Source organism: Choloepus didactylus, chromosome 9, assembly GCF_015220235.1.
Source record: "Choloepus didactylus isolate mChoDid1 chromosome 9, mChoDid1.pri, whole genome shotgun sequence".
NCBI classification, from domain to species: Eukaryota; Metazoa; Chordata; class Mammalia; order Pilosa; family Megalonychidae; genus Choloepus; species Choloepus didactylus.
Window position 1 is genome coordinate 131,241,348 of NC_051315.1, and position 15,243 is coordinate 131,256,590.

Sequence of the window (15,243 nt, forward strand, 5' to 3'; positions counted from 1 at the left end):
ATGACATGATCCTATACACAAAAAATTCTGAAAAATCCACACAAAGCTCCTAGAGCTAATAAATGAATTCAACAAAGTGATGGGGTACAAGATCAACACTCAAAAATCCAGCAGTGCTTCCATTCACAAGCAGTGAACAAGAAGAAGAAGAAATCAAGAAAAAAACTCCATTTACAATAGCAACTAAAAGAATCAAATATCTAGGAATAAATCCAACAAAGGATGCAAAGGACTTGTACACACAAAAAACTATAAAACATTGCTTGCTAAAAGAAATGAAAGACCTAAATAAATGGAAGATTATTCTGTGTTCATGAATTACAAGACTAAATATCATTACGATGTCAAAGCTGCCCAAAGCAATGTTTACATTCAATGCAATCTCAATCAAAATTCCAACAACCTTCTTTGCAAAAATAGAAAAGCCAATCATCAAATTTATTTGGAAGGGTAAGAGACCCAAAGAGCTAAAGCCATCTTGAAAAAAAATAATGAATTTGGAGGACTCACACTTCCCAATCTTAAAACTTATTACAAAGCCAGAGTAATCAAAACAGCATGGAACCAGCAAAAGAACAGACATACAGACCAATGGAACACAACTGAGAGCTCAGAAATGAACCCTCACATTTACAGCCAACTGATATTTGACAAGGTGGTCATTACCACGCAATTGGGGAAGCATAGCCTCTTCAACAAATGGTACTGGGAAAACTGGATCTCCATTTGCCAAAAAAAAAAAGGAGAAGGACCCCTAGCTCACACCATATACAAAAATCAACTCGAAACGGATCAAAGAATAAAAGCTAGAATTATCAAACTCCTACAAGAAAATGTAGGGAAGCATCCTCATGACCTTGTGTTAGGCAACAGCTCCTTCAATTATACACTCTAAGCACAAGCAACAACAACAAAAATAAATAAATGGGACCTTATCAAAGTTAAAAACATTTGTGCCTCAGAGGACTTTTTCATGAAAGAAAAATGACAATCTACACAATGGAAGAAAATATTCAGAAACCACATATCTGATGAGATTAATATCAAGAATATATTAAAGGAGAAACTAAGATGGCAGCTAGGTGAGACAGGGCGAAAAAACACCTCCATTAAAAACACTAGATAAAAACCAGAAAGTGACCCAGAATACTGGTTACAGTGATGTGTCAGCTGGACAAGTTCTCCTCGTTCCAGAGGGGCCGTATACTTGGTGAAACCGTAAGTCTGCATTCTGAAACGAGTGAGTAAGGTGGCTGGAAGACCCGCAGCCACGCGGCGGTCTGGGGAAGCCAGGGTTTAGCGTTTGGAGACCGAAGAGCTCTTTTTTTTAAAAAAAAAAAAAAAAAACAAAGGGGAAAAACCCAGGAGTGGCTGCAGCAGCGATAGTGGGAACCACACAGTAAAACACAGCAAGAGGGGGCCGGGCCGGCCTCTCAGTGTCTGGCCTGGAAGATAGCCCGCTGCACATACCCTTGGGGCTGGGGAAACGGAGGGGAGAGTTGGAAGCAGAAAGAAGCCCCGTGGCTAGCAGCTCACTCCCGGGAGGGCTGGATAAACTCCTGCCCAGGGCTGTGCCCTCAGCCCAGAGCCCCGCAAGTTGTCCCGGAGCTGGGAAGGAGGAACTGTGCGCAGAGGGGGATGTTGAGATGCCCCATTCGGCCATTTTTGCATCAGGCTGAGAGCGTCGCTGCATGGTCCGGCAGCCCGGGGCTTCCACTGAGGGACGGCGCGCACTGGTGATGTAGCACAGCATTCCCTCGGCAGAGCTCCTGGAGGATCGCGGCTGGGAGGGGCGAACTGCTCGGAGAACCCAGGGACACTACGCCAAGTCCAGTGGTTTGTGGGACAGCGCGAGAGAGGGTCTGGGGCTGAACTGAAATGAAGACTTAGACTCTTGCGGCAGCCTTGAATCTCCAGGAACCTGGGGGATTTGAATATTAATCTGTCCTTCCTCCCTGGCCACCAGCACACACACCCCACATTCAGGGCGGACGGCTCCAGCAACACAACCAAACTGAGTTCTCCAACTGAACCCCACAAGAATCATTTCCCCACACACCACGGGAACAAGGTGGAGAACGGACTTGAGGGGTATAGGTGACTCACAGATGCCATCTGCTGGTTAGTTAGAGAAAGTGTATGCCACCAAACTGTGTTTCTGAAAAATTAGATCGGTATTTTTTTTTAAAACTCTAAAGAACCCTATCAAGCAAAGCAAATGCCATAGAGGCCAAAAACAACAGAAAATCTTAATGCATATGATAAACCCAGACGATATGGAGAATCCAACTCCAAACACACAAATCAAGATATCAGAAGAGACACAGTACCTGGCAAAATTAATCAAAGAACTACCATCGAGGAACAAAAACATAGCAAAGGATTTAAAGGACATCAAGAAGACCATGGCCCAGGATATAAGAGACATAAAGAAGACCTTAGAAGAGCATAAAGAAGACATTGCAAGAGTAAATAAAAAAATAGAAGACCTTATGGAAATAAAAGAAACTGTTGGCCAAATTAAAAAGACTCTGGATATTCACAATACAAGACTAGAGGAAGGTGAACAACATCCCACTGTCCTAGAAGTCCACAGAACAGAAAATGAAAGAACAAAAGAAAGAATGGAGAAAAAAATCGAACAAATTGAAATGGATCTCAGGGATACGATAGATAAAATAAAACGTCCAAACTTAAGACTCATTGGTGTCCCAGAAGGGGAAGAGAAGGGTAAAGGTCTAGAAAGAGTATTCAAAGAAATTGTTGGGGAAAACTTCCCAAACCTTCTACACAATATAAATCACAAAGCATAAATGCCCAGCGAACTCCAAATAGAATAAATCCAAATAAACCCACTCCGAGACATATTCTGATCATACTCTCAAATACTGAAGAGAAGGAGCAAGTTCTGAAAGCAGCAAGAGAAAAGCAATTCACCACATACAAAGGAAACAACAGAAGACTAAGTTGTGACTACTCAGTGTCCACCATGGAGGTGAGAAGGCAGTGCATGACATATTTAAAATTCTGAGAGAGAAAAATTTCCAACCAAGAATACTTTATCTAGCAAAACTCTCCTTCAAATATGAGGGAGAGCTTAAATTTTCCACAAACAAATGCTGAGAGACTTTGCCAATAAAAGACTTGCCCTACTTCAGATACTAAAGAGAGCCCTACCAACAGAGAAACAAAGAAAGGAGAAAGAGATACGGAGAATTTTAACAGACATATATAGTACCTTACATCCCAAATCACCAGGACACTCATTTTTCTCTAGTGATCACGGATCTTTCTCCAGAAGGGACCATAAGCTGGGACATAAAACAAGCCTCATTAAAAAAAAAAAAAAAAAAATTGAATATACTCAAAACACATTCTCCAACCACAATGGAATACAAATAGAAGTCAATAACTTTTGAACTGTAACTCCACTATTTACTTCCTACATGATATAAAATACACAAACTCCAATGACAAATCAGTGGTTTTGAACTCAATGTAAAATATGTAATTTTAGACAACTATATAAAGGTGGGGGAATGGAGGAGTATAGGAACATAGTTTATGTTTCCTATTGAAGTGAAGGTGGTATCAAAGAAAAACAAGATTGTTATGGATTTAAGAGGTTATTTTTAAGCCCCATAGTAAACACAAAGAAATTATCAGAGAATATAACCATAGAGATGAAAAGTAGAGTATGGCTTAAGAGAAATGGGGGAAGGGGCAATGGGGAGTTAAGAAATGAGTGTAGGGTTGCTGTTTGAGGTGAAGAGAAATTTCTAGTAATGGATGGAGGGAAAGAGCATTACAACATTCTAAATGTGATTAATCCCACTAATGGAAGGCTAGGGAGGGGGTGGAATGGGAAGATTTAGGCTGTATATATGTTTCCACAACTGGAAAAAAAAAAGACAGTCTAAATAGATGACAATTGAATGCCAAGGATGAACTTGGATGGGATTGGAGGATGGAGGACAGGTGGCTCAAAGGGACACAGTTGAGACATTAGGAAAAGGAAATACAGAATGTAAGCTTTGTATCATTGTTGAATCTCTTGTACTTCTTAGCTGCACTTAATGGGATTGCATGAAAGAATGTTCTTGTTCATGGGAAGTGTATTCGTGAATTATAGTGTATGTTCAAGGATGTGTGCAGCTAGCTCTCATATGTTCAGAAGACAGAGCAGTAGATGATGGATGATAGATAGGGAGGGAAAGAAATAGCAATGTGACAGCATGTTAAAGTTGGTGGATTGAGCTATCGGGGGAGGGAGGTCAGGGTATGATGGAATTCTGTGTATGGGGTTAGTATTGTTTTTGCAACTGTTCCTATAACTTTGAATTTATTTCAAAATTTAAAAAAAAAGAATATATTAAAAAAAATCCTTCAACCTAACAAAAAGACAAACAACCCAATTTTAAAAATGGGCAAGACTTGAATAGACATCTCTCCAAAGAAGACACACAAATGGCCAGAAAGCACATGAAAAGGTGCTCAACATCATTAGCCATGAGGGAAATGCAAATGAAAACCACAATGAGATACCATTTCACACCCATCAGAATAGTTTCTATTAATAAAACAGAAAATAATAAATGTTAGAGAGGATGCGGAGAAATAGGAACACTCATTCCTTGCTGATGGCGGTGTAAAATGGTACAGCCACTGGGGAAGACAATTTGGTGTTTCCTTGGGGCCTTAAGTGTAGAATTACCATATGACCCAGCAATCCCACTACTAGGTATATACCCAGAAGAATTGAAAGCAGGAACTCAGATATTTGTACACCGATGTTCATAGTGGCATTTTTCACAATTGCCAAAAGGTACAAGCAACCCAAGAGTCCATCAACCGATGAATAAACAAAATGCTGTATATACATATGATGGAATATTATTCATCTATAAAAAGCAACGAAGTCCTGATACATACGACAACACGGATGAACCCTGAAGACATCAAGTTTAATGAAATAAGCCAGACACTAAAGGACATATATTGTATGATCTCACTTATTCGAAACAATTAGAATAAGCATACTCAGAGAGTCAGAATCTAGAATACAGGTTACTAGGGAATGGGGTGGGAATAGGGAATGGGGCTTAAAATGTACAGAGTTCCTATTGGAGTGACGGATGGTGGTGATGGTAGCAGAACCTTGTGAACACAATTAACAACACTGAAATACATATTTGAATATGATTACTATATATGGTAACAAAACAAAAATAAAGAAAAAAATCCATGGGACTACACTACACAAACCGTGAACCCTAAGTTAACCCATGGACTCTAATAACTAGGACAATTACAAAAATGTGTGATCATCAATCTAACAATGTTCCACACCAATGTGAGGTGTTGGTGCTGGGGTGTTATGTGGGGTGTTATCCTATATTTTATGCATGATTGTCCTGTAAACACACAATTTCTCCAACAAGAAAAGCCACCCAGAGGACACTCCTGATCTTGGTGAGTGACGGCAGCCCCACAGCACTGAGTGTGTCTACAAGGCCCCCACATGTCCAGCCACTCTGAAGGGGCCCTCACCTCTCCTGGCTCGCCTGGTCTTCATGATCAGGCCTCATCGACTAGACAAAGGCCACGCGCACCACTGGTCCGGCACTACGTACTGTTAATGACCTACTGGGGACCACTCAGTGTCCCACTTTCTCGTTGCTTTTACTCCACTCCTAAAAGTTTGTCCAGAAGGCTTCAATTTCATTTGCACAGTTGTGGGGAATTTTTCACTGTTTTTCTTTTCTTTAATGCCACTCAGCCTTTTTGTTCTCCTTCTGGGCATGGATTATCTGTACTAAGTCTCCCTTTTCACCATTCACTGCTTTCATCAATGGCTTCCAACTCCTCTAGGTTAGTCTTCCAGCTTAGAGTTGTTTCCTGTTTGGCAGGGTTTCCCAGTTTCAGCACTAACAGCACTGGGGCTGACCTGGACATTTTGGGAAGTTTAGCAGCACTCCTGGCCTCTACCTACCAGATGGCAGTAGCAGCCCCCCACCCCTCTTGTGAGAAACAAAAATATCCCCAGACATTGCTAAATACCCCCTGGGGGATAGGGGAGTAGACTAAGATCACCCCTGGCTGAGAACCACCAATGTAAAACCAAGCAACTAAAATGACACGTCAATCTTTCTAATAAATACAAACTGGATATAGTCCAAATCTCCAGTTGCCAGAGGGGAGAGCTGAATGCCGAGAAGCTCTCGTGGGGTGTGGGCACTTACATGAGGGATGATGGGGGCCTACACTCCTCGGTGATGTCATTCAGGATGACGTGAGCATCCTGCATCTCCTCCCGCTCGCCCTTCCGCTCGGCCACGTAGCCTTTCAGACCGAAGATCACTGAGGAGGCTGAGGAAGAGAACAAAAAGCCAATACAAAACTGTGCCCTTCCCTCTGGAAGCCCTAGTCCCAGAGCAAACGAGGGAACTACAGCTGTTTGACTCCAGCATGGCCTAATGGTGCAAAAAATAAGCAATACCCCTCGAGGCACCCCCCAGCTGCACCTCTGTAACTACAATCAGGACTACTGGACAGGGCCTGAAGGGCTAAGCAGCAGAGGGCCATTAGATGACAAGTTAGTAGGGAACGGGGCCATGTTAAAAAGGCATTAAATCCAGGCACCAGAGCACTGAATGCGCTGTCATCTACAGGAGTGGGATTCAAACTGGGGGAAGGAATTACGTGCAAATCTAGGCCTATCGATAATTTAACAAGGACAGAAAAAGCCCTAGTTCATTGGAATGCAAGTCAGTAGTTTATCCCAAATGCCTTGTCAGACACACTGAAAATATGTATTTCCCATGCTTAAGGCAGGTGAGGAACATGGATGAATAAGATTAGCTGCTTTTACTTTAACTGAGGAGAAAAGGATAACAGAGTCCACCGGAGGCCAGAAACCTGTTTCTATTTAACTGTGAGGCTAGTTGAAGCTCATTTTTGACACCTGGAGCCATGTAAAAAATAAAACCAACACTCAGGAAAGAGCTGTCCTGCTGGAGAGCATGAAGCTCTTTTCCAAAGGCAGCGCCAGCCTCGTGGAAGACACCTCCTGAGAGCAGTGAGAGGCGGGCTTGTGCGCAGGCCCCACGTGCACCCTACACTCTCCGCTGAGGTCAGCTCCGGCAAAGGCCAAAGTGGTCTGGGCAGCCAAGGAAAAGCCAGAAGTTCTCTTTAGTCAGCACTTTCAATTCTCTTTTCTACCAACGCTGACAAGTTACAGAACTAACAACAAACCACCTGATTTGTCTAGCCTCAGCTCTCTTAGAAGCTGCCCATTGCACTAACTCATAAAATTCAAGGTACTAATCAAAGGCAAATGAGTGAAGACAGGAGTCAGAGAGAAACTGGGTGGTCAATCAACCTGCCCACCACTGCAGAACGCTACTGAAAAACTCCATGCATTGCTCACTCTGGAGGAACAAATGCTGGTTTTCTATCTGACAGAGGGAGGGTCAGAGATGTATACAGAAAATAAAAAGGGAAAGAACATAGAGGTAAACTTGGAGATCTGGTCACAGAAAGCACACCCTAACCCACTTCTTACATATAGTCATAAAAAGGAAGTACTCTATTTAGAAAGTTGAGCTTGTTTTTGCTCTGGGTTGTTTTAAAATATGAAATCTAATACATTTGTTTTCAAACTGTCTGAAAACCTTTACAAACTTTCTTTTCCACAAGCTCTTCACTGCCATTCTTCTCTTCTTCAGAGGTTTTTCTCTTTGCTCCTTTCCCTTCAGTCTTTACAGTCTGGGGTATCGGAGTGGCAAGAGACCCTGGAAATAAAGTAGAAACCAGACAGAAACACGGCTGTAGGCAGAAAAAGAGTAACTAGCAGGCCAGGCTCCATCCCAGCCCTCTGACACAGAATAATGCTTCAAGCAGGATCGGCAAATTCGGGGAGCACTAGGACTGGGGCTCAGCTCTGACCCCTAAGGGGAGGCAGTGCTCACGCCTGCATGTGGTGGGAGACCACAAGTCCCTGAGTCAGGCTGACCATGAAATAATTTCAGAGAAAGGCTGCCCAGTGGAAAATCATACACAGATATTTTGGGGCTTTAGCATACCCATAATGTTTTAAGTTCATAAGCCCTTAGTAAAAAATCTGCAAACAAACTGATGCATTCTAAAAATATTTAAAAAGTAACGGCTGACAAAAGAGGCTTAAAATGAGGTAAATGTCAGCCTTTAAGAACTGTATAAGCCCTGAAAGGAAAAATGGGGCCACTGAACCTGTTCCACTTGCTTAGTGCAGAGTCTGTACTCAAGCCAGAGCTACAGGCTCCTGTGGTGAATAAGAGTTATGGGTATGTGCTTTGGAAAGAAAGAAGTCTAGGTTCAAATCCCAATTCTGCCCCTGAGAAGAGGTGTGACCTTAAGGAAGTTACTCAACCTCGCAATTTCAGTCTCTTCATCGGTAACATCAACAGAGCATGGTCCATCTCAGGGGGTAGTTTGAAAACGGAAGGGGACAAGGTATGTAAAGCAGCTGCCACAGTGCCTGGTACATCAAAGTGTCCAATAAATGGCAGCTGCTGCCATATTAAATGGCCTTAAGTGGCTGTCTGTATTTAGGTATAAAAGCATACAGTCACTTATTCAATCTACTCTTTGCCAGGCATTTCTGAGTATAAGGGAAAAAAAAGTGAGTAAGAAAATGTCCCCAGATTCAAGAAGACTCAGTTACTTACAAAAGGACAGACTTCTGCTATAGTATAACATGATCTACACATTCCATCCCACACGATATAAAAAATTAACTGAGAAAGTTTCATGAATGTTTTCAACAGAATCTCTCCCAGTGGTCACTCCATTAGCATCACGTGACTTACTGTTTGTGCGCAGGTTTTCAAATGTCTATGTAAAAGTATCTTCCTTTCTTTTGAATTCCAAAATAAAGAAATTTTTTAACTTTGCATTGGCTTCTAATTTGATTACACTGCAGCCAGAAAACATGGTCTGTATATAAAACCGGTTCTTTGCTGGGATTTACATGATGGCCTAATACACAGTCAATTTTTGTAAATGGTTCTTATGCATTTGAGAAGAATGCATGTTCTCAAGAAATCAAAAATTATATATATATATATATATATCTCCCCCTCTGCCCCCCCAAATCAAGCTTGTTAATAGTGCCAATGACATCTTCTAAATCATGGCTAAATCATTGTCTTTTGCCCTACTGTTAACTAAGGGATAGCTACGCTAAGTCTTCCTTTCTCCTTTTAAATCTGTAAACAGCACTGTTTGGACACATTAGCTTTCATTTTAAATAAGAGTACTATCTTTACTGGGAAGGTTTCAGGCTAAACTGTAATTATGAGAACACTATAATTTTTTTGGTACAGGCCCACAGCCATGAAAATAAAATAGGAGAATTCTTACACAAGATGACTGCAATACAAAAAAAAAAAAAAAAAGACTGTTAATACCTTTTCTAAAATACAGCAACTGTACTAATGAAATCTGCCATTTCTAGACCAGTTTGGATGATTATGGTTGTGAGTTAGAAACACAAAAACATAGTTTTGTATTTGACAACATAAGGCTTTCTAACCAGAAGAAAACCAACTGCACATGAAACACGCTGTCCTCCACCACCCCCCAGGAGAATTCCATGTAAGAGGAAGTCCTCAGAGATGGAATGAGATTTGTCATTATGACAGCATAGTAGAATCTGCTCTATTTTTTTCATTCTATTTTACTGGGACATAAAAAAGTAAAGTTAAACATTTACAGGAGCCAGTAGAACCAATATTAATAGGCTTGGCAAAAATGAAACCAAACCAATAATTTGAATCTCAAAATATATAAGGATGAACTGGAAAATAATTAGCTAAGGTCTTGAATTTCAAGGAAATTTGTACACATGGTCTGAACCAGGATCATCAAATCAGTGCCTATCAGACTTCATTTCCTTAAGATCAAAATTATTTTTAATATAAGTGGCACAGAATGCCTATTTATCTGTATGGGTTCAGGGATATAAAATATTTTTGTCAACTGTATTTCATACTTCCAGAATACTTTTTGAGAGTTTGGTCTATCAGGAACATAGCAAGGAGATCCAGAAGTACAGACTGAGACATTTAAAAAAAAAAGGTTAATAGAAGTTTGATGTAAATTACTGAACTCTTAATTCTTGAAGTCAGTTCCAACAGGTTGAATCCCAAGGAATGAAAGACAATCACCAAAAAATGGTACAGTATTGAAGCATTTCCAATACGTATGCTGCCACCTGATGGTCCCCATCTAATTTTAAGAAACCTGTTGCTATACCAAGATGTAAGGTCATCCTAAGTCCTTCTGAAACCTGTAACAAAAACATAATGTGTAATTTCTGTCAGCACCTTAGATTTATATATTTTTTCCCACCACTCACCTGAATCACCACTGCTGGCAGGTGGGAGATCATCAAAAAGCAAAGGTCCCCCTGCTCCTGCAACACAGCAGAACACGGGGTGAGCCGGCCACGACTGCAAGGGGCTCTGCTTTCAGAATCCATCCCACCAGGACACCTTTGCAAGGGCATTGAAATAAACTCAAAACTTCTGTTGTCAATCCAGTGGCAACTCATACTGTAGCAAATATCTCGAATCTACTTTATTTTAATGTCCTATCATTTCAAAAGAAACAGAAATCTGCCTTAAAAAGGTCAATTTTATCTTAGCTAATAAAGTAAATACTCAAATGAACCAGAGAAAACTGCTCAACATTTTATGCAGTACTTCTCAGAGCTACCAACTAGCCGATCTTCTGCCTTACCTGATGCCATGGATTCAAAACTTAAGACAGTCCAACACCTAAACCATCTGTGTGTTGAAATGGAGGAAAGGGAAAAAGATTGAGACAACTACAATCCCAGGATGAGTAGAGACGTTGACACACACCTGGGAGAGCCTGAAGACTGTACCTGAATCAGTACTGCTGGCCGGAGGCAGATCGTCAAAGAGCAGAGGTCCTTTCTGAGCTTCGTTCCCTGAAACATGGAAAAGCTGTTCAGGGCATATATGGTCCCGGTTTAGGGCAGCTTTTCAGAGGGGGAGACTTGTGTTCTCCCAGGCTTTGCGGTAAGTTTGCTAGTAAATTCAAACTTTCTCCTCCCTGTTGGACAAAATTTTGCTTTCAAAAATATTGTCCTTGACAGCTTGGGTTGATTCTCCTAGGGTTGATTCTCCTCACTGCAGAAGGTATGCTCTCTAAGTGCTGGAACAATGAATTAGCAAACACTGAGCCACTGCTCCTGGGGAATAAATATAAGGGCTGGGTTCCCGCCAGCCTTTGGTCACAATGTTTTCATCAACTGATCAATACATAGCCTTGTTTAATGTACATTTCTATTTAAAGACACCTTATTTCATATATATTGCTGACTCACTAACAGTGAACTCGCGGCTAACAGCACTATAACTCGAGCCTAAAATGAAGCCGATCTAAAACATGTGTTTTCTCCAGGCCCAGCACAGCCTTCTCATTCTTAGGAAGACTACCCAGCACATCAGCAGTACACCTGGAAGCCATTTTAAACAGCAAAGTCACAAAAAAAAGGGCATGAAAACGTGAAGAACATAGCACCAAATATGCCATGATCAATAGAAGTAATATATTACAACAGAGAATTCAGAAGCAGATATCAGAATCAGCTCTCTTCTATATAGACAAATATTGGAAAGGCACTTGCAAAACTGTAACCAAATGCCACTTTAATTACTGATTTAAGGTTTTGGAAAGCTGTTTTTCATTAAAAAGTCTTATTTATGTTAACATGTAAAATGAATACACACATACACACCCATGAAAAGGACACACATTTACAGCATGAGCGCTCCAACACGAAGATAGAGCAATCCCTTGTTTAACCTCAGTGGGGAACTTGCCATCTGGGAATCTGAATTTTTCACTGCTCTAGATATGTCCCCAAATGGCTGGGAAAGCACCATGACTATTGATTTGGGGGTTATTTATTACAAATAAGTTTTAGCAAGTAGGCAAGTCTGCAAATACAGAATCCACAAATAATGAGAATTGACTCTATTTAACCGGACATTTGTTTCCAACAGTTACAGACAACATAAAAGAATGAGTGATGACCCCACAGGCATTCTAAGGGCCATCGTGTAATTTGAGGAAAACAAATATTTTTCTTGATAATTTTATCACTGAATGCATTAAACATTTTAAAATCTTTCTTTAAAAGATAATTTGGGGAAGAAAAGAATTGATTCTAGAATTAGAAAATTTTGAACCTCAAGACAGATGATCAAAGATGGGGGTGGGAAGTGTGGGCTTCAAAAATCAAATACATCTTCAACAATCTATTTCAATAGCTTTCTGGATTAACCAGCAACCAGCATCTCAAACAAGCAGAGAGAGGATGACAGCCTTGAGGGAAGAAATGTCTTAACCTGGCCATGCTAATGCCAGGGCAGTGCCCCATTCAATACATCTCTTGCCAGGGAATGAGGAATTTCAGGTAAGACAAACAGCCTCAGGAGAAAGCCCAGAAGTGTTTTATCTAAAATTCTGAAGATTCAGACTCCAAAGCGCCTGTACTAATTTAACAGCCATTCTTTATTCTCCAGCTTATTCTATCTAAACTATTAAACATATGGAAATGAACTGGCACAAAGGAACACGGGAGGGCTGGGGGCACGGACTGAAGATGAGTGTGTACCTTCCTTGTGGGGCTCAAAGCACTGACAACACACAGGCTCCCTCCCACCTCTTGTTCCTCCAAGTTCAAAGTGAGGAGATGCACGCACTGAAAGACCAACTCAGAAAAAAACCAACGAACGTAAACCACAACAAACACGAATTCAGAGGATTGTGGTAAGGTGGGAGAATAAGTCCTTCCATGAATCAACTAGTAAACTGGTAAAACAAACAAACAAAAAAAACTGTCTGAACCGACTATTTGGAATCTCTGGAGTCTGGGTAATGGAGTCTCATGGATACAGGCATCACAAAGGAAAGACCTGAAGGAAGAAGCTGGTAAACTGCAGTTAATATTGGGGATTTTCATCCCCCGCTCCGTGGCAGGCAGCCTGGGGATTGCAGACCGGCTCTTGGTGCTGCTTGCTGGGGCCGGGCTGAGCTGTAAGGCCCAAGGGTGAGGGGGTGGTCTGATCTCATCACTGCCTAGGTGCTTCAGATGGCTGGGGGACAGGCTCTGGGACAGCACACGCTCCCACCCCACTCCGGGGAATGCACAGAGAACTGCCTACGTTTTCCTCCCCCGCCCCCCCTTCTCTTTCCGTTCACCATTTGGGAGAAAAATAATTTTAACAGCCTAAAGGAAGGCACCAGCCCTCAGAAACAACACAACCTAGCAATCCCAGAGTAGTGGAAGAACTAATACTTCCAGAGTCTAACAATATGATACTCAGAATGTCCAGTTCTCAATAAACAGTTACAATACTCAAAGAAACAGGAAAGTATGGTCCATTGTCTAGAAAAAAGATTTTGCTGGGAACCACACCTGAGGACGCTCATACACTGGAACTACTAGTCAAGGACATTATCATCTGTCTTAAATATTTTCAATGAGTTAAAGGAATCCATATACAAACAACCAAAGGAGATTAGGAAAACACTGTCTCAATAAAATGTAGATATAAATTAATAAAAGGAACCAAACAGAAATTTTGGAGCTGCAAAGTAAAGTAATTGAAATGAAAAACTCGTTAGATGGATTAAACAGCAGATTTAAACAGGGAGAAGAAAGGATTAGCAAATTTGAAGACAAGACAACTGAAATTATTCAGTGAAGAAAAACAAGAAAAAATAATGAAGAAATGTGAATAGAGCCTGAGGGACCATGGGACATCATGAAGAAAAAACAGATAAAAAGGGCTTCATCAAAATTAAAAACTTCTGTGCAAAGAACTTTGTCAACAAAGCGAAAAGACAACCTACAAAATGGGAGAAAGTATCTGGAAATCATATATCTAATAGGGGTTTCATATCCAGAATATGTAACAAAAAGATAGACAACCCAATTTAAAAAATGGTCCCAAGATTTGGACAGTTCTCCAAAGAAAATATTCAAGATGCTCAACACCACTAGCCATTAAAGAAAAGCAAATTAAAATTACAATGAGATAAACCGCTTCACACCCACTAGGATTGCTATGATCATTTTAAAAACTGAAAATGACAAGTGTTGGAGAGGATGTGGAGAAATGGGAACCCTCGTACACTGTTGGTGGGAATGAAAAATGGTGCAGCTGCTGTGGAAGAGTTTGGCAGTTCCTCAGAAAGTTAAACACAGAATTACCATATGACCTGGCAATTCCATGCCTAGGCATACACCCCAAAGGAATTGCACAGGGACTCAACAGATATTTGTACACCAACGCTCATCGCACATTTTCCACAATGGCCAAAGACGGAAGCAACCCAAGTGCCCATCAACGCACAACTGGGTAAATAAACTGAGGTATAGCCATACAATGGAAATGTTATTCAGCCATAAAAAGAAGTGAAGTGCTGGCACATGTTATAACACAGATGAACCTTACATCATATTGAATTACTTAAGACGACATATTGAATTATGTAAGACTGAAAATGTTTTCTCATTACAGCTAATTTTGTCTAGGATTTTTTTTCAGTTATCTATATTCCGAAGCTAAGTCCAGAAAAGTCATATATCATGCTGAGAAAAAATACTCAGGTTGATCATATTCATGTCAGCTAACAGTTGCAATGTACAATAAAGCCACAAATGATCTTAGACTCATACTCTAACAACACAATAAATTCACGTATAATGTGGTTCACTTATCTCACCAGGGCACGCTCCAGGCCAGCATGCCTGGATCTACTTCATTCTTTCCAGGAGTTGCCTGCTGGTAAGCATGTACACTAGTTTGTTCAATCCCCTTCCTGAAGGGCATTCAGGATGTTTCCGTTATTTTGCACGACAAATGATGCCACAATAAACATCCTTATACATACAGCCTTACTCTGCTAGATTGCGGGTCAAAGGTTATGAGTAGGTTAAATTTGACAGATGCCAAAATTCATTCCCAAAAAAGTTGTGGTAATTTCCACTCCTAACACACTTTATGGGACTATCCATTTCTCTACACCCTCACCAACAAGCAACATTACCAATTTTTACTAATTCCATGGGTAGAAGAAAATGGTATCACATGGATTTGCTATTTCTTTCCTCAGTGACTAGGGAAGCTAAGCTTCATTTCCTGTTGACAGACCATTTGC

General features: G+C 40.9%; 1 protein-coding gene across 2 annotated transcripts in view; it reads right to left on the minus strand.

The window, feature by feature from the left end:
* The window catches only part of LOC119544075 (ILK associated serine/threonine phosphatase), a 36,907-nt gene that overhangs the window by 14,072 nt on the left and 7,592 nt on the right, over positions 1-15,243 (minus strand). Inside the window, exons 1-5 of one of the 2 annotated variants that reach the window (XM_037849141.1) lie at positions 10,931-10,955; positions 10,783-10,829; positions 10,400-10,456; positions 7,674-7,793; positions 6,243-6,369 (exon numbers count right to left, since the gene is read on the minus strand). In XM_037849141.1, the coding sequence (XP_037705069.1) occupies positions 6,243-6,369; positions 7,674-7,793; positions 10,400-10,456; positions 10,783-10,792 (314 nt within the window). In that variant the 5' untranslated portion in view covers positions 10,793-10,829; positions 10,931-10,955. Of the gene's footprint in view, positions 1-6,242; positions 6,370-7,673; positions 7,794-10,399; positions 10,457-10,782; positions 10,830-10,930; positions 10,997-15,243 lie in introns of those variants that run through there. The other variant, XM_037849140.1, reaches the window with a different exon arrangement.